The following is a 19,753-nucleotide window of genomic DNA, read 5'->3' as shown; positions in this document are numbered from 1 at the left end:
CAGTTTAGTAATTACAACTCAATTAGCGTTTAACAATCTTTATTTATGTAAAGTGTTATATCCGTTAAGTAGTCTTTTCTCCGCAGCCTGCAGTTGCAACACTGAAAATATGCATGGTATATGAGTATACTATGATCTATACAAGCAGTGGCTTACAACGTAAACATTTTTTTAATATATTTCCTTGCAAAAAGTTGGATTAAAGTTGTGGTCTGAATTTTCTTATTTTTCCATCCTCTTTCCCTTTAAAAAAACAACAACCCGTAATACGGAATGCATTTAATCATGCTGTGAAATAAAGCACCTTTCACCACGATAATATGCATGTGCTTCAATAAATATTTTCCATGTGGTTTTATGTAATCTTTGCTTACCGGTTGAGTAATTAAGTCTGAAGCTGGTAGAGATGGCTTTGATAATTCAGAACATACTCTGTTCTTCTGACTTTTATAATGTGTTAAGTTTGAAAGAGACTGTGGTATGAAATCATAACTAAAACATACTGTATTTATAAATGTGTTTGTTTCTATCAAACAGTGCCACAGAGGTAAATAATTTAATTACCTCTTTTCACAAACAAAGAAGTTCCGTGCAGCACATGCCCTATCGTTCCAATGAAGTTTACCATCTCTGTACAAGTGAGTGGCAAGGCAGTCCTCATGATAGTAACCATTCGGTTCCTTTGGTCCCCAGTCTGTATAATCAAGGTAGTTGGCGTTATTGTTCCAAGTAAATTGTCCATCGCGTTTTAAATCTCTTGCACCTAGCCACACCTCTACTCCTGAAATAGATTAAAATAAAAGTCAACTTTACTTATCCTTAACCTGACAAACTAATTTGCATGAAAAAGACATATAATATGAATGCCAATGATATATTTTCCTTCCAAGTCACAATGTGTAAAAGGTGAACAATTGTATAGATTAGACAGTTGCGTTTCTTGTTTGAATTGTTTTACAATAGTCATTTTAGTTTGCTGTTTATTATAAGACAGCGGTATCAGCTCCGCTTAGATCACAATAGTTATAAAGCTTAACAATTACAAAGTGCAAAGCGCCACTGATGAGTCTTATGAAGACAAACCTTCCTTTGATTACTAATGATAGGTGAAATAACAGCTTTTAACGCAGAGCTCATACTGTGTGCTCGTAACACGGAACAGCAGACTATGAAGGATCCCACAATGACTACTGTAAAATAGTTCAAGCGGGAAAAGCAACGGTCTTATTTGGTTTGAAAAATGAAACAGGAAACACTTATGAAACACATACACAAAAACATACAACAAACAACATTCACTGAACAGGCTTATGGCTATCACATATCAGCAATTTTATTTCATTTTCAGTGTTAGTTTGATCAACTACTTTCAATTGCTGTTTATTAGCAACTTGTGTCCCTGAAGTTTCTTACTTGTTACTAACTATTATCTGCTGTAGGCTTTGGAAGAAGATCCATCAGGAAGTCATTTTCAGTGTTAGTTTGGTAAAATACTTTTAATTGCTGTTTCTTGGCAACTTGTGTCCCTGAAGTTACTTACTTGTTACTTACTATTATCTGATGTAGGCTTTGGAAGAAAATCCATCAGGAAGTCATTTTCAGTGTTAGTTTGGTAAAATACTTTTAATTGCTGTTTCTTGGCAACTTGTGTCCCTGAGGTTTCTGACTTGTTACTTACTATTATCTGCTGTAGGCTTTGGAAGAAGATTCATCAGGAAGTCATTTTCCTCAGGCGTTGTAATTTCAGCCAAATAAGCACCAAGGTTGCTTTTACAGAAGTCCTGGAAAATCCTTGTATATCAATAAATATCTTAAATCTATTCACATTTGACTCAGTAGTTATATCATGTGCCTAACGATTTCTAAGCGAGATTGATCATATTTATTGCTACCTGTATCATTAGAAATGATAGGAAACTACTTTTGACGGCCTCAGATAAAGTTTACCTAACATGAATTTGTCTTTTTTATATTCAGATTTCACAAGCTAGATCACTTCTCGTGAACACTATTTTGTTTTTACTTTGGTAATTATATAAATTATTTATGCTATATTCGCAAATTTGTTAAAACAATAACTAAAACATAATATTTGAATAATAATAATAAATTAAAATATATCGTGTTGGTATTTCAATAAGAAATCGAAAAGAGGCCATGAAAAAATAAGAAAAGCAAAAAATTTCAAAGCATAACAAAATATTACAAGTATAAATGATTTACAAAAGAAGATAAATACAAAATACAAATTGAGCAAAACGAACTTTAACTCAAGTGTACCTTAGCATCAACCCAGGATTTTTCTGTGTACTGGATTGAATAATAGGAATCCTCAAATCCTTGCCAACCATATTTCCAGTTTTCTTTGCCTGAAATATTTTAAGAAATAACACAAACATATTGAATAAAATACAACGTCAAACAATTGATTACATGTACAATGTGTCATGAATTAAATATTATTTGTAAGTTGATAAATTTAAATATAGCATTATAGATATTTGTTTAGAGACCAACTGAATGACTATACTGCATGAATATAGTACATGAAGCTGGATAAATAACCAAATGTGAAAGTTTGAAATAAAATATACTTAATTTAGTGATATTTTATGTTAACAATATACCCGATTCAACAGAATACTATAGATTAAAAGATTTATAGTCAGGCATATGTTGAGTTACAATTTATGACAAAAATAAGCAAAGACCCATCGAAACAACATCTGATAAACAAATTTAATAATACTTTTAGATATTTGGATGATATTTTGGCTCTCAATAATGACGACTTCAGTATGTATATTAATGAAATTTATCCTGTTGAACTTACTTTAAATAAAGCTAATACTAACAATGACCACTGCCCTTTTCTCGATCTTGATATCTATATCACTAATGGAAAGCTGAATACTAAAATTTATGATAAAAGGGATGATTTTTCATTTCCTATCGTTAATTATCCGTTTTTAGATGGTGACGTTCCCTTGTTCATATATCTCAACTTGTACGATTCGCTCGTGTATGTAACAATGTTTTAGATTTTAACGAGAGAAATTTATGTATTACTGAAAAATTATAACACCAGGGATTTCGATATCACAAACTAGTCAAAACATTTACTAAATTTTATCATCGGTATAAAGACATAATTCGTAAATATAGCTCAACATGCAGACTCCCAATACGTTCAGGTATTTCACATCCAATTTTTTATGGAAATATTCTTTATAAAGCACAAAGGTGTCAGTATTCACCTCAGAAACTTACAAAACCTTTGAATAGACTTATTAAGAAGGGATATAATTACGATACTGTTGTCAAGTCATTAAAGATTGCATATTTTGGCGTTAATATTGAGTCACTGATAAGGTCTTTGCATCGGAACTAAACACATTTATTCTAAAAACAGTTGTTGGCATGACACGGGTTATGTTCTTCTCATATATGTTATGATGGTATGATACTAAACCTCTAACGGGAAGGATTGTGCCTGATGTTCATATGATGAAATCATAATCTTTCAGTCAGTTTACTTGAAGTCTGGAGCTGGCATGTCAGTTAACTGCTAGTAGTCTGTTGTTATTTATTTCTTATTATCAATTTGTTTATTTTCTTTGGTTACATCTTCTGACATCAGACTCGGACTTCTCTTGAACTGAATTTTAATTTGCGTATTGTTATGCGTTTACTTTTCTACATTGGTTAGAGGTATAGGGGGAGGGTTGAGATCTCACAAACATGTTTTACCCCGCCGCATTTTTGCGCCTGTCCCAAGTCAGGAGCCTCTGGCTTTGTTAGTCTTGTATTATTTTAATTTTAGTTTCTTGTGTACAATTTGGAAATTAGTATGGCGTTCATTATCACTGGACTAGTATATATTTGTTTAGGGGCCATCTGAAGGACGCCTCCGGGTGCGGGAATTACTCGCTACATTGAAGACCTGTTGGTGACCCTCTGCTGTTGTTTTTTATTTGGTCGGGTTGTTGTCTCTTTGACACATTCCCCATTTCCATTCTCAATTTTATTTTCACATAGAAATCCATGAGACCATATCGGCATTTTATTCCTTACCTCGACCTAATGGCAACAAGTTGATATTGTTACTGAAGCAACACGACTGGTGCCACATGTGAACTAGGATGTGCTTACTCTTCCGGAGCACATAAGATCAACCACAGCTTTTGGTTTGTTTCATGTGGGTAAGTCTTTAGTTTACTGTGTTGTGTCTTGTGTACTATTATGTGTTTGTTTGTCTTTTTCTTTTTTAGCCATGGCGTTGTCAGTTTATTTTTTATCTATGAGTTTGACTGTATCTGATATATTTCGTCCCCTTTCTTTGACGACCCTGTGTGGTATTATTCAGTTTAATTTCAAATATAGTGTAATACAATTTGACTTTTATTGTTTTGTCAAAGATATCTTATAATGAAATTTCACTTTAACGACAATATGCAATAATGTAATAGTATGGAATATAATTTTAGATTATATGATACCTATGAATTTTTTTTGTAAACCAATACTCAGTAAATAGTTAATACGGCGTAGTTGTTCAGAATTATACACCTTCAATCCATATTGATTGGTAAAATTTATCTTTACATTTCAAATAGCAATGCAAGATACGGTGTGGCATTACACGTGTATATCAACTAAAGCGTAATGATGTCAACTTACTTGGATTGTCTGCTCCTTCTGCAATAAATGTATATAGTCACGTATTATTTATTTTAATTGACCTAAATAACCTGATATCATTAAAATACATTTGATTTAACATCTTTAAACTATGTAGATTGATAAAAACTTACATCTTTCAATTTAACTCAAAATGTATAAACATTTCAAAATGATTAACAAATAATTATTTCACACATTAACTGAACAACATGCTTTGAAACAAATCCAAAGACAATGCACAAATATATATTATTTGATCCAGTTCTAGTACGGAACTAACCACTGATATAATAAACTGATCAAGGAAATCTTGCATTTTAGTGGATATCTGATTTCTTGGTTCTGTCTATGATTGTAAATCAACTAATATACATTTATGAATCGATGAACATGCATTACAATTTGCGTGTTACCTGTACGAACGAAAACAACGAAAAATTGTACCCCACGAAAAAAAAATGATTTCACAGTAAGGGAAAATACTGAAAGCCTGTACGTATTGTTTTTGTTTTATGACAGGTAGTGTTTTATGTTGACGTCATGTCTCAAAACAATTGGTGAAAAAGTAGAACCGGGATTTACCTCAAAATGTCTTAACATGTCACATTGATTAACCAAGAATTACTTCATACATTAATTGAACAACATGCTTCGAAACAAAACCAAAAACATTGAAAATTATATATCATTTGATCCAGTTCTAGTACGGCATAAACCATTGCTGTATATAATATTTAAAAACAGGTAAAGAACGAGGAAGATGTCAATTAAATACACACCACAATAAGGTACATCACAATATTCCCATCTTGTTCCTGGGTCTGTTGTATAACACCATGGACCATACAATTCAGTGTCTGGATTCCGGCAGTAATCTTCATCGTCAGCTAATTTAACCGTGAATGGATGCTTGTTGGGAACTAACGATTTCCAGGCTTGGCATTTTTGTCCAAATCTTGTTTTATTGATTTTACCATTATAATTCTTTCCCTGCTGATTCATTCGACAATTTTGTTCTAAAATAACACAATAAAAATACAATTGGTTAACTCAGAGTTGATTTAGTCATGATACACTTTGGTTGTTCGCTTACAAAGCAAACTATGTGAAGTTATGATCAGTATGTTTGGCCTTAGCTTTTAGATCATGTCAATATTGAGGAGATATTGATTCACACGTTAAATTATTGCTAACTTATAATTTTACCTTTTTCATTACCTAATTCGGTTAAAGTTTTATGCTATACAGTACATTTCTTCGCTATTGAAGTTGTCTATTCACATTGTATGTGTTGAATATATTACCATTATATGAAATGAATCAGTTTGCATAACACGTCTTAGATATTTGCTTTCATTTCGAAATATGTATCGCAATTAAAAGAATATGAATACAATAACACAATAATGCTACTGGTTGAATTCTTTTAGAATAAGTGAATATTTGTATAGAAAGAACATTCGGTCGACAAAACACTTCAGCAATTTGACTAACATTATTTTAGAATAAGTGAACATTTGTATAGAAAGAACATACGGTCGACAAAACACTTCAGTAATTTGACTAACATTATTTTAGAATAAGTGAACATTTGTATAGGAAGAACATACGGTCGACAAAACACTTCAGCAATTTGACTAACATTATTTTAGAATAAGTGAACATTTGTATAGAAAGAACATACGATCGACAAAACACTTCAGCAATTTGACTAACATTATTTTAGAATAAGTGAACATTTGTATAGAAAGAACATACGGTCGACAAAACACTTCAGCAATTTGACTAACAATATTTTAGAATAAGTGAACATTTGTATAGAAAGAACATATGGTCGACAAAACACTTCAGCAATTGGACTAACATTATTTTAGAATAAGTGAACATTTGTATAGAAAGAACATACGGTCGACAAAACACTTCAGCAATTTGACTAACAATATTTTGGAATAAGTGAACATTTGTATAGAAAGAACATACGGTCGACAAAACACTTCAGTAATTTGACTAACAATATTTTAGAATAAGTGAACATTTGTATAGAAAGAACATATGGTTGACAAACACTTCAGCAATTGGACAAAACATAATTTAATTTCTAATAATGTAAATAAAGTAATTTATAGTTAGACATTGGCATAGAACAAAAATATAAAAAAAACAACTGTGAAAAGCACATCCATGAAGATATATCTGTAAAATTTGATTTAAAGGCTTACCTGGTTTTGGTGAGATAGTAATACCATCTAAAAAGTAAAAATACTAGTTGTCATTATAACTGTTGAATTCAAATATTCAAAAAAGTTTGCGAAATACATTAATGTTAAGAAACACCAATATCTTTCAAGCTCAATGCATCGAAGGATATACTGCCGACTTGTTATGAAAAACAGTGTTTTATTCAACGGAAAACATACCTGTTTAAAGATATCTTAGTTCAATTGTATGTGTTGAAAGCTCTTTCAGAAGGGTGACCGAACAAGTGTTTGAAAGTGAAGCATATATTAGATATTTAACGTTAGGAATACTTATCAAGAATCAGTCATTTCAAATTATATCAAATTACTTTTGAGCAACGTTACCCTTTTAAAAATTTGTTATGACATGCAAATATGGATTTTGTTCTAAAAAAAACGTTATAATTGATATCAAGCGTAAATCTCTTGTACATATTGATGATTCCTTGCCCGGATACGGCTTTACTTTTAGTATTTTTGGTAATTATACCTTTTCGTTAAGTAAAAGTCTGAAGTATTACTGAAGTGGCAATATAGCAGAAGAGAAACATAGTTAAGGGATATTCATCACAACTTAGGCATAGACAACACAATGGCAAATAAAAAATAAAAAAAGGGAAACACCAAGAAAATACAAATTTGAATACTATAAACACTACAAAAACTAAATAAAGATTAAGAAGCACGAAGCACTATAAAGCACTGCATTGGAATTCTAAGGTTGTTTTGGGAAAATTGTTTGCAGAATGCACATATACAATAAATCATATATTTTTTTTTAATTTCTGAATGATTTGTGAAAGACATTACCAATCTTGGTTGTCATAAAGTTATGAGCTGTGGATTCATTATTATTCATTGGATAACAATTTTCGTAGTTTTCGTAGGTACAAATAAACCACGGATTCAAATGTTCCACGAATATCATATTTTCAGTAGGCTTTGTATACAGAGATGGGCAAAACCACAAAATCAAATATCCACGAATATGAAAGTTTTCTGCAATTCACAAAAATTGATACACACGAATACAAATGAATCTACAGTATCAGATATTGAAATTTCAGAGACTGCTAATACTAAAACTGTTTATTCATTTCGGGTTTGAAATATACAAAAACAAAACGGCTATTAGAAAATAATAGAATTATAGTAAGAATTTCATGTCAATATTAGTCAGTTTTAATAAAAAGTAAAATCACAAAAATACTGAACTCAGAGGAAACCCAATCAAAATGTCCGTAATCACATGGCAACATCAAAATGACAAAACACATAAAAAACGAATAGACAAGAACCCTCATATTTCTGACTTGGTACAGGCGTTTTCAAATGTAGAAAATGTTGTATTAAACCTGGTGAAATAGGTCAATTCTCATTGCAAGGAAATAAAAAAATGATATGATATTTTATGAACTTTTCATCTAATCAAATGTAAATAAGATATCACCTTACAGCGCCTTTTTATACTTTAACAGATAAACACATCATATTTGTTTAAAAAAAAAGACAATTACAACCTATTTTCTAAACATGGATTTTAAGTTAATTCTCTATGTGACGTTAAAAAAAAAGGACAAGCTTTCAAATGGAATTTAGCTATTTAACATCCTAGAATTTTTTGGCAATGTGTATCTGTTTCACCTAATGAATGCTATTTTTTTACTGTGTATCGTGATTTGTAAACAACCTTGTAAATGTGCTTGTCATTGCTCTTTTTTTAATGATTTGTGTAATAATTATATTTGAACAATAAAACATTGAAAAAATGACAAGTAAATCAACGATCAATAAAACAAGAAAACAAATATTTAGCATGAAACATACCACAAAATGGAACAGTGCAATATTCCCATCTGGTTTCAGAGTCAGTTGTATAACACCAAGGTCCTAGTGGTTCATTATCAGGGTTTCGACAATAATTCTGTTGGTCTGCTAATTTATATGTGAAATCGTGTGAATGGGGATACCTTCTTGACCAATATTGGCAGGTTCGGCCAGTGTCTGTTGTACTCACGGTTCCAGTATAATTCACACCTAGCTGATTATCTTTACAGTCTTTTGCTTTATATGTAAGAAAGTACAATCAGAATTCAATCACTGATTAATAAAGGTTTCTCAAAGGCACAAAACAGGATTAATGATTAGACCTCAATAGCACAAAACAGGATTTATAATTATGATGCAATGGCGGATGAAGGAGTGTGGTGTACCCGATTGCTCGCAAGACAAATTATCGAGTCTATTCATCTTGATCACACCTGGCGTATATGCAAACATCTATGACACAGACATAGTTGTGACAGCCGATCATTAATAAATAAAAACAGTTGTGAAAATTGAAGTTTAATTTAGGGTATCATACTTCAACAATTGTACAATTGACGAGCAAATGTGTGTAATTGTGCTTTCCGTCAGTAACGTATCCCACTTAAGTGTATTTTAAACTATGATTATTTTTATCCGATCAATTATAACGAATTTCATATGCGAAATGCTTACATTGTTTAAGAAACATTAAACCATAAAACCAGTTTAACCGATAACACATATACTATCAGTTTGCTCTGTTTTACTAATTCTAATGACGTCATTTTTTCGTCATTTTTCAGTTTCAAATAGGACGTCACTTGGCGTAGAGGTTTATACGTATTCGGATGTGTCTACTTTTGTGTTTCAAATGTCTGGTTATGTAAATGTATTTCAGTTGTTTCCTGTAATTAGTTAATACTTCAGCTTTATCATGTACATCTTTTGAATATTCATTTTATTAAATTTACTGTTTGCAAAAGTATAAATTACTCTAAATTATAGGGATTTTCTGGTAACTTAACGGAAAACCCTTGCCGTTTTTGGCACAACCTTTTTGATCTTTTGGTCCTCGATGCTGTTCAACTTTGTACTCGTTTCGGCTTTCAAACTTTTGTATCTGTGCGTCACACATAGGTCTTGTGTGGACAAAATACACTTCTGGCGTATTAAAATTTTGAACTTGTTGCCTTTTGTTGGCTGTTGTTCGTGTGATTCTTTGTCTATTGTGTTCTCCAATTTATTTATATTGTAGTCCTGTGTTGTCATTTTGATGTTATATTTCACATGGCCATAAAAGTGCGAGGTTTGGCATGCCACAAAACCAGGTTTAACCCACCATTTTATCCTTTAAAAATGCCCTGTACCAAGTCAGGAATATGGTCATTGTTATATTATAGTTCGTTTCTGTGTGTATTACATTATAACGTTGTGTCGTTTGTTTTCTCTTATTTTTGAGTGTAAATTCACATTGCGATAAGACGTGTCACGGTACTTGTCTATCCCAAATTCATGTATTTGGTTTTGATGTTATATATATATGTTATATTTGTTTTTCTCGTGGGATTTTGTCTATATGTGTTACATTTTAGTGTTATGTCGTTGTTCTCCTCTTATATTTAATGCGTTTCCCTCGGTTTTAGTTTGTTATCCCGATTTTGTTTTTTGTCCATGGATTTATGAGTTTTGAACAGCGGTATACTACTGTTGCCTTTATTTATAGTTGAAAAAATTAAATCAAACTCAACCAATGTGCGTTCATTTTGATATTGAAATAATATAAATTAGTTGATATTAAGCAACAATAATTTCCTACTCGTTACGAACATAATATTGGCAATTCCAGGCTTCACACGTTCATGTTGCCTCGATATAACTAAAAACTTTACAAAAAGGAAGACAAGGGTAAAACCAAAAGGTTTACAAATTTTAAGAAAATTTGTTAAAAGTCATAACATTTTCATTTTCTTTCTTGACGATCTTACCTGGTTTTGTCGTAATGTCAACGTCATCTGAAAAACAATAATTCCTGGTTAATAGAGATATTAAAAATTGAATAATACATTATATATTTCTTTGTGTCATGCACGAACTATTTCTTGTATATGCATTGGCTTTTCATTGTGGTATAAATGCTATATATGTACATTAATGAAAATCATAAAATATGCTAAGAAACAGGACGAAACCCATGTGTAGTAGTGAGAGTTCAAATGACACTTTAGGTTTATTTATTTCAAACGTAAAAGTTGTCTTTTGACTTTGCAAAGTTATCAAATTATTTAGAATAAAAACGAGAGTTCACAAAACATAAACTTAAAAAAATAGGCATTAAACGACAGTTTCTTGGCTCCAAGGTTTCAATAACAGATAAAAGTATTAATTTTGAAGTTTAATTATGTTTACATGTAGCTAAATTATTATGACATCTTCCACGATTATTTAATTATGTTGTTTTGACTCCTTACTTCTATGTCATAACGCTGAAGTCATTTCATGATTTTGATTGATGGCTACACATGCTAACTTTTAATACGTTTGTCATGTTTGTTACTGCAAAAGATTTCCTAAATCTTCCACAAAAATAATAAAATATGTCATCATTTTATATGATGAGGACGACAATCTAATGCATTTTTCAATACGTTCAGCTGATTTCACATTATAAGATTTAAATGAGTTTTGCAACAATCTCGGTAAAAATTTGAAAGACTCGAAATAACCGGATAGTAAGTTTCATATTATCCAAAATTCAGGTCTGTCAAATTTTACTGAGTCAATTATACTCCAATATGGAGCTTTAGAATATTCCTAGAAAATAACACAAAATTGAAGTAGCGAGATAGGCAAAAAGGACTTTTAAAGACAAAAATTCAAAAAGAAACTGATAATTTAATAAAACAAAAAGTGAAACAACAATAAACACATCACAATGCTAAAATTGAAAACCGACAAACACGAATTCCTACCGCCCTTTACCACATTTAATAAAACAGGCCTCAAATGGATTATTTATAATTACAACTGTGAAACAAATATTTAGCAATGGTCAACCAACTCGTGATGACGCCCGTAAAAGTTTCGAATGAATGATTTGAATTTAATAAATTGGAACTAGTTTAATACGAGTCTTTTAAACAATGATATTAACCTTACATAAACCCAAATAAGCACGTGACTGTGTAAAATAAAGATGTACAACACATTGCAAATAATCTGTTAGGCTAAGTGTAAAAAAAAATAAACAATAAATTCTGCTATAATGTTGTATACTTACTAATTTTAACATAGTGTTATCATTTCAAACCTCATTTTAAATCACAACTTGTAAAGTAGCAGCCAAGAAAGAGAGAGAAAAACGGAAAATAAGCAAACACAATAAACGTAAGTAACTTAACACATAACGAAACACCGCAATATTCAAATAATACATCAGAGTCAGATGTAAATATGCAACCTACCACATAACGGAATACTGCACTCTTCCCATAATACATCAGGGTCAGTTGTAAAACACCAAGGTCCTATTGGGTCTTCATCTGGATTTCGGCAATAGTTATGTTGATCTGTTTGTGGTTCGTTATTATTTATATTATTCCTGCAATTTAGTCCAGTGCGTGTTGTATTTACGGTTCCGTTATAAGCCAAACCCATTTTATCTTGCAGACATTCTTTTGCTTTATTGGAACAACAATAAAATCATTAGTTCTCAAATAACTATTTCTAAAGTGTTACAATTTTAGGTTTACAAATAGGAACATATCTCGACATATAGTCAATACAAATAAACTACGGATACATAACTAGATGATAGAAGGTTAGCGCAATGACAGTATAATGACTGTTCTTTCTCTAGCATATTGAGGTAAATCTCCTTCCTTGATGATCGCGTGCATACTTTTTGGTAAGGTTATCAATCCATAATAGGTCTATATCATGTCGCGTATTTTTTAAGCCAGTTTTACCTAAGCTAACACATACACGCATCAATTTTGCTCTGAATTCTATATAAGACATGACTTATATGTATTCGTGTATTGTAACATATTAAAACGCTTGTTATATATATATATAAAAAAAACTAAAGAAAATAAAGATGCTTTTTATCATTTCTTTTGGGGGGACTTAATCATGTTAGTTGCTTGGATATGAAATCATCAGGATATTGTTGCAAATATTCACACATATTGCCCTATAGTAATACCCAGTTTTTTTGTTATTAAAAGTGTTCAATTTAACACCGAACCGTCGATATGTCAACATAGATGCGAACCGTCGATATGTCAACATAGATGCGTTATATTTTCTTTTGGTAAATTTCTTTCGATCTTTTTTGTTACAAACATTTAAAATCATGCCGTTTTTTATAAACCGTTTTAAATATGTTCATACCTGCTATATGTAATGCATAAACAAAAACAACCCAGATACCACAGAACAGTACATATCCATTCGAACACGTCATCTTGTTCTAAAAAACACAGTGACACCAGTTGTTCTTGTTCCTAAATCTACACACTTCAGGGTAAATAAAGATAAACAACATTGGTTTAATAATGTTCAGTGCATAATATTTACGATTTTTCAATTTTCATCTTACATATAAAAAAGAAGATGTGGTATTATTACCAATGAGACAACTATCCACAAAAGACCAAAAACGTCGAAACATGTATGGTAAATGCAAACTAGTTTTCCTATAAAATAGTAGCCTATATCTTTATTTGCAGATCTCGCCCAAATTCAATTAACTATAGTTTTACCTGTTTCTCTGTTTGTAAAGAAATAAATTATAATCATCAAATATATTTACAACTTGTCGGACAAATATCTTTATTATAATCAACAAATATCTCACACTTGACAAACATACAAGTCATTCAAAAAGAAGAGTATTTGGTGTGCATTCAATATCGATGCAATATTTACGCAAAACAATGTATGATAAGGTGGTGGACATGTGTTCAACTGTTTTTCCTCATTAGTTAATGTTAAATTAAAACATGTTATCCACAAAGAAATTTAATTACGATATCATGAAAACTCATGAGTTCATTTCAGGCATTATCGTCATCGATATCTCCAGGGAGGACACATGATTTAATGAGATCACAGCAAAACAGCAAAGAATGTCAATAAAAATTTTACGAGACAGATGTTATTATAGTGTACCAACTTTGACCAGTTGTGTAACAAACCCTTACAACTTGGCTATTGAAAATGTATTTGATCAATCCATCAGTCATGAAAGAATGACACTTAAATTTAGTTAAGACCTATATCAGTAGATTTTCGTTTGTGTTTTCGAATTAATATCTTCATTAAATGAATATGTTATTTTAAATCAGTTAGGATTGTGGTATCACGATCTTTACTCTCTTAATAAGATTTGATTTACAATTCAAATCATATTTTTACAATGATTTATTCATATGCCATACATCAAACTAAGTATATAACACTTTATTTTTTTATCAATACAGATGTTTCACCATTGTTAACAGTTTCAGCAGAAAACAAAATGCGACAGACATTTTATACTACGATTGTAGTGACTGGAAATTAACTACTTTAAGCTTTCCATAAGTTTTCAAATGATGATACGTTTGTTGTTACTTTGATATTGAGTGTAGTACACGAAAACGCATCATTCGAACTCCAAGTTTATTATACGTTTACATTTTTAAAATACATTTAAAAGAAAAAAAAAACACAAGTTGAAGTATATAGAAAAAAATGTGCTACAAAACGACTTAGTCACTCATAAACTTCTCATTTATAAATTTAAAAGAAACGATGAGGATCATATTGAAATAATCAACAATCGTTTTCATTTGAACACATTGATAAACATTTCTACCTTGCTCTATCAAAACAGTATTTTATTATTGTATAAGCCGCGTTGCTTGCACATTTATCAGGTCCTTGTTGTCAGTTTTTTAAACATCCCATTAATATATAGTTTTTGTGATTTTTATTAGTTTTTCAAAATTATATATTTTTTCGCTACTAACAGCATTAAAAGCAAAAAAATGTTGAAATGGCCAAAAATATACCGTAAATGTAAATTATAAATCACTTTATTCAGATAGATGTGTAATACAATATTTTTTTTTAATGCTAACTAACGTTCTGAATTTAAGGTAGATGTATAATACAATTAAAAATTTTAATGCTTACCTCTCAAAGCGTGTTTGTCACTTGAACAAACTATAGATGGTAATGTTTTATATAGTCTAACTGTTTCTGAATCATCATATTATAATACGTATAACCTTCAACTATAATTGTGTTAAAAGAGACATGTTTGTCACACCGGTTAAAATAATTTAGGAAAATCACCAAGGTTATAATAATTATAATTATATATTTAAATACAGGAATACCCAATTGACATAACCTTGTATACCTTTATTTATTAGTCAATTTATCTTGCTCATATATAAATGCAGAATATTCATACTTCAAGAAATTCGAATATCGAAAAATATTCGAAGATCGACTGAATAACGCATGATATCAAAAAATTTGACTTTTGATAGATGATATTTTCATAATGTACTACTCAGACAAATTCTTACCTCCATGACAAATATGTTGTTGTCCCCGCAGATAAAGCCCCAAACAACATCGTTTTTGTATGTAAAACTCATTACATTAACTGATTGATAAACGAATTAGGTATCGAAAATTCACTTGGAAACTCAACATATACCCTCACGACACTTACCAAAGAGGAAATCCTGGATAATCATAGGTCTGTTCTGTGTTCCTTTGGAATTTCAACCAAAGATGAAGAACTGGATCTTCCATCACTGTATTGGATACCTAAACTACATAAGTGTCCTTACAAACAACGGTATATTGCTGGGTCTTCCAAGTGCTCCAAGAAACCTCTTTCTAAATTATTAACATCTATTTTAGAGGGAGCGTGAATCAGATGTGGATACTTAAAAATTCCAAAGATCTTTTAGAGTACATATAATCTAACTCTCTTTCATCTTGTAACAGTATTAAAACATTTGACTTTTCTACTCTCCACATTTCAAACTAAGAGACAAATTGAAAGAGTTAGTATTGCTTTGCTTCATAAAAAAGAATGGTCAACGTAGATACAAGTATCTTGTCTTAGGGAGGGATACATCCTTCTTTGTGAAGGATCACTCTGATTCAAACAAAACTTTTCTGAAACTGATATTATCAAGATGTTTGATTTCTTGATTGAAAAATATTTGTTACGTTCGGAGGACGTTTTTTTCAACAGACTGTCAGTATTCCAATGGGAACAAATTGTGCCCTCTACTTGCCGACTTGTTTCTTTATTATTATGAGGCTGACTTCATACAGGAACTTCTTAGGAAGAAAGATAAGAAGTTAGCAATATCCTTTAACTCTACTTTCCGCTATATAGATGTGGAACACATCTATCCCATCGAGTTAGAGATAAAGGATACTACAGATACAGTTAAGTCGGCATCATATCTTGACTTACATCTAGAAATTGACAATGAGGGTAGGTTTAAAACAAAACTTGACGACAAAAGAGATGATTTCAGCATTCCAATTGTGAACTTTCCATTTCTAAGTCGCAACATTCCTGCAGCACCTGCATACGGAGTATATACCTCCCAATTGATACGATATTCCTATCATGATTTTCTTGATAGAGGGTTGCTGCTCACAGGAAAGCTATTAAACCAAGAGTTCCAAATGGTGCAGTTGAAATCATCCTTCGTTAATTTTACGGACGCCATCACGAGTTGGTTGACCGTTATGGAATAACCGTTTCACAAATGTGTCGGATATGTTCCCCTTCCCTTTCATGAATGTGACATACCGAATTATACTATTTCCCGGATTTGTTATCACATAAGCAACACGACGGGTACCAAATGTGGAGCAGGATCTGCTCAACCTTCCGCAGCACCCGAGATCACTCCTAGTTTTTTGGTGGGATTCGTGTTGTTTATTCTTTAGTTTTCTATGTTGTGTCATGTGTGCTTTTTTTAGTTTGTCTTTTTCATTTTTAGCCATGGCGTTGTCAGTTTGTTTTAGATTTATGAGTTTGACTGTGCCTTTGGTATCTTTCGTCCCTCTTTTACAGATGTTTATTTGCAATGATACATATAATAAAAAATGTCAACACGGATATGGGGCGGGTTTTGTCAACGATAATATGATTATTTGAAAGACAGCAACGAAATTTGCACATTTGTTTTAACCAAATGTAAAACAAGCAACATTATTTTGATTGGAAATATAAATTACCATATTTATATACACATTAGTTTATACCCAAACCAGTTATAGAATTCATTTTAAAATGTTGTCCTATGTGTCGACTCCAATGCATTCGTATCGGGGTTATACGGGATGGACTGTATCAAACAATGTTTTATGTGACAGAAGATCAAGTATGAGGCCCGGTGACTTGGTGATATTGATTTGATAGATATGACAGACCATACATTTATTAAAACATATTTTATTTAGTTGATGCAATCCTTCGAATTATAGCATACCATATGAAATACTTTTTTATGTGGTACAATTTTCAAATTGACAACTTTCCTCTAGAGACAAAATAACGTTTTTATAACCTTGCCTTTTTCAATTTCTATTTAATAGTTTATGTAATATTTATATCAAAGACAGTTTTCAAAACAAAATACATATGGTATATGTCGGGGTTATTTAAAGTCGGAATTATTAGAATGGACCTATTTATATCCACAAATGTTATACACACATAAATGGCTTCAGATCTGACAAGAAAAACATAATATATCAGAACCGAATTTGAAGTTGTATCATCAGACAATATATCATACTCTTTTGTTTTTAAAAAAAACCCCACAATATTAAAATTGAAATGTGGCTACCCAGTCACTATTTACATATTTATTCAGAACAAAACAGATGTTTTTCTTACATTCCTACAGTTTACATTTCTGCATTTAATTGCCGGGGTTTTCATATACAGTAACTGTTATAATTTTATCATGAACCTCGCTATGAAAGATGATAAAAACCTTTTGTTAAATCAGTTGACATTTATCACATCAGATTTATATTTCAATAGTAATTTGTTAATGACGGTTAATTTACCACGTGAGATTTAAACCAATTTCTGTAATTGGACAAACTGTTAAAATACCACGAGTATTTGAATTTTGCGATAACGGGCAGATATGAGACATTTATTAAAATTGTTAATTTGGGATAACTGGATTTAAAAATTGAGTTATTCAATGACTATATAGAAATATAAACACTATTACATGTCCATAGTGAACATGACCTCTATTTTGTAAATAAAAACACATTATACAACAGTACTCGATGATCTGTTTTTTTTTCATACATTAAGCCATTTCTAGTATACTTCTGTACAATGGTAATTAATCGATTTAATGAAACATACCCGGGTCACAAAGAGGGAAACACATCAACTAGAAAACAGAAACTAAAACATCAACAAACGACGAAATAAATAGAAACGGACTATGCGATAACAACTGCAATATTCCTGACTTTGTACAGAACATTGTAAGAATGCAACAATATAAAATAACGTATTGTGCCCTATTTTTGGCGTCAAACTTATCATTATACATCTTTGTTTTCCTTTTATACTTCAGTATGTTATAAATTTTGTCAACAGTAAGACTTAGAGGTGAATATGTGAGTGTTTTCTTTACTATTGAAATAAAAAATAATCACATTTTGAATTGCCATACAGACACCAAAGAACTAGTCCCAAGTCAGTTTGAACTTTGATTGCATTACTTCCGATTTATAGTGATTAAAAATATATCAAGTGATCGTTTCGTTATAGTTCATCTTCAACACATTTTGAAGTTTCATATGTTGATATCTGTATATTTAGAATAAGTCTTCATAATAATGTAACCAAATTTCTAATATAAAGAATACAATTAACTTTACTTCGGCTTATGTTGACTACTGTATTATTTGTTTCTAAAGAAAATAAATCAATAGCATGCTTAAATCACATTAAACTTTTTGAACAAGCTTAGTATTTATTAAATATGAACCAGAAAAGTTTCATCTTAAGACATGTAATACAGACTATAAACACAATTTAATCTTTATCTTCTTCATTGTAATCATTATATAACCAATAGGTCATCAGGATTTCAAGATGTTTTAAAAAGTAATTGATTAAATTAAATAACATGTGATCCCATTTTTCACTTATTAATGATTACAATGATTACGAGCAATACACGACTGTATAGTAATGCAATATGTGTATTCGATTGAAGCTGGAATAGCGTGTAGATATACTCCGTTAACAAAAATCAATGTATATCAGAAAGTATAATGATGATCAAAATATAAAAAGAAGAATATTATTTGCAGTTGGAAATATGTTTGTCAACGTTATTTCTTTTTTCTGTCATGTGACTACTAGTGGTAAGTCCATTTAATATATAATTTAATAAAATACATATAAAAAGGAGGGTTTACTATATAATATAATTGATATTGTTGTTCAGCAATGATTGATGCTGACCATGTTAACATTGCAAATACATTTTAGTCGTACATGGACTTTTGAGTAGTTTTCACAAAGAAAGCAAAACAAACATCAACAATTAAGCTGCTTCTATCCTCAGTTATAATGACTGTTTCACCAATAAACTGACTTGTTTAACATTTGCTGTTGTTATAGGGTTTAATTATTGATTTTTTTTTGGTCCTTCTAGTAGTGACATACATTCCTCTTCTCATCGTTTTTTTGGTGTAAATGCATCCAATATTTTATGTATACTACATTCCAAGAAAACATGTTCCTTATTTCAAGATCATTATTTAGTTTCAAGGTCTATCTTTACGAAAAAATTTTAAATATTTACCTATCAATTTGGATAACATAAACAATATGGTCACATACACGAAGTTTACTGAAACACTTTCTTCTTGCAAATAAAGATCGAACTCAACGACTCTGATATCAGTCAAATACTACCATATGCATTGTTTGAAAAGAGTTTGAT

General features: G+C 30.8%; 1 protein-coding gene across 1 annotated transcript; it reads right to left on the bottom strand.

The window, feature by feature from the left end:
* Positions 1-22: 22 nt before the first annotated feature.
* On the bottom strand, positions 23-14,937 carry LOC143076311 (plasminogen-like). The gene is made up of 12 exons (XM_076252035.1): positions 14,910-14,937; positions 13,122-13,247; positions 12,191-12,406; positions 10,715-10,741; positions 8,748-8,984; positions 6,903-6,929; positions 5,463-5,699; positions 4,681-4,698; positions 2,281-2,369; positions 1,679-1,781; positions 565-781; positions 23-101 (listed from the first exon to the last, which is right to left on the bottom strand). Exons 2-12 carry the CDS (start codon positions 13,192-13,194, stop codon positions 65-67), a joined length of 1,281 nt encoding a protein of 426 aa, XP_076108150.1. The 5' UTR covers positions 13,195-13,247; positions 14,910-14,937; the 3' UTR covers positions 23-64.
* Positions 14,938-19,753: the final 4,816 nt, after the last annotated feature.

This window comes from Mytilus galloprovincialis, chromosome 5, assembly GCF_965363235.1.
Source record: "Mytilus galloprovincialis chromosome 5, xbMytGall1.hap1.1, whole genome shotgun sequence".
Taxonomy (NCBI): Eukaryota; Metazoa; Mollusca; class Bivalvia; order Mytilida; family Mytilidae; genus Mytilus; species Mytilus galloprovincialis.
This window is presented reverse-complemented; position numbering and strand designations above follow the sequence as displayed.

What these genes read in the sequence shown, in the direction of transcription:
- LOC143076311 (XM_076252035.1), bottom strand. Translation starts at nt 13,194, where the DNA reads ATGACGTGTTCGAATGGATATGTACTGTTCTGTGGTATCTGGGTTGTT. An exon ending in TTATGCATTACATATAGCAG is followed by an intron (nt 12,407 to 13,121) that starts GTATGAACATAT and finishes GTTCCAATAAAG; the next exon opens with CAAAAGAATGTCTGCAAGAT. An exon ending in TTGCACTGTTCCATTTTGTG is followed by an intron (nt 6,930 to 8,747) that starts GTATGTTTCATG and finishes TTTACTTTTTAG; the next exon opens with ATGGTATTACTATCTCACCA.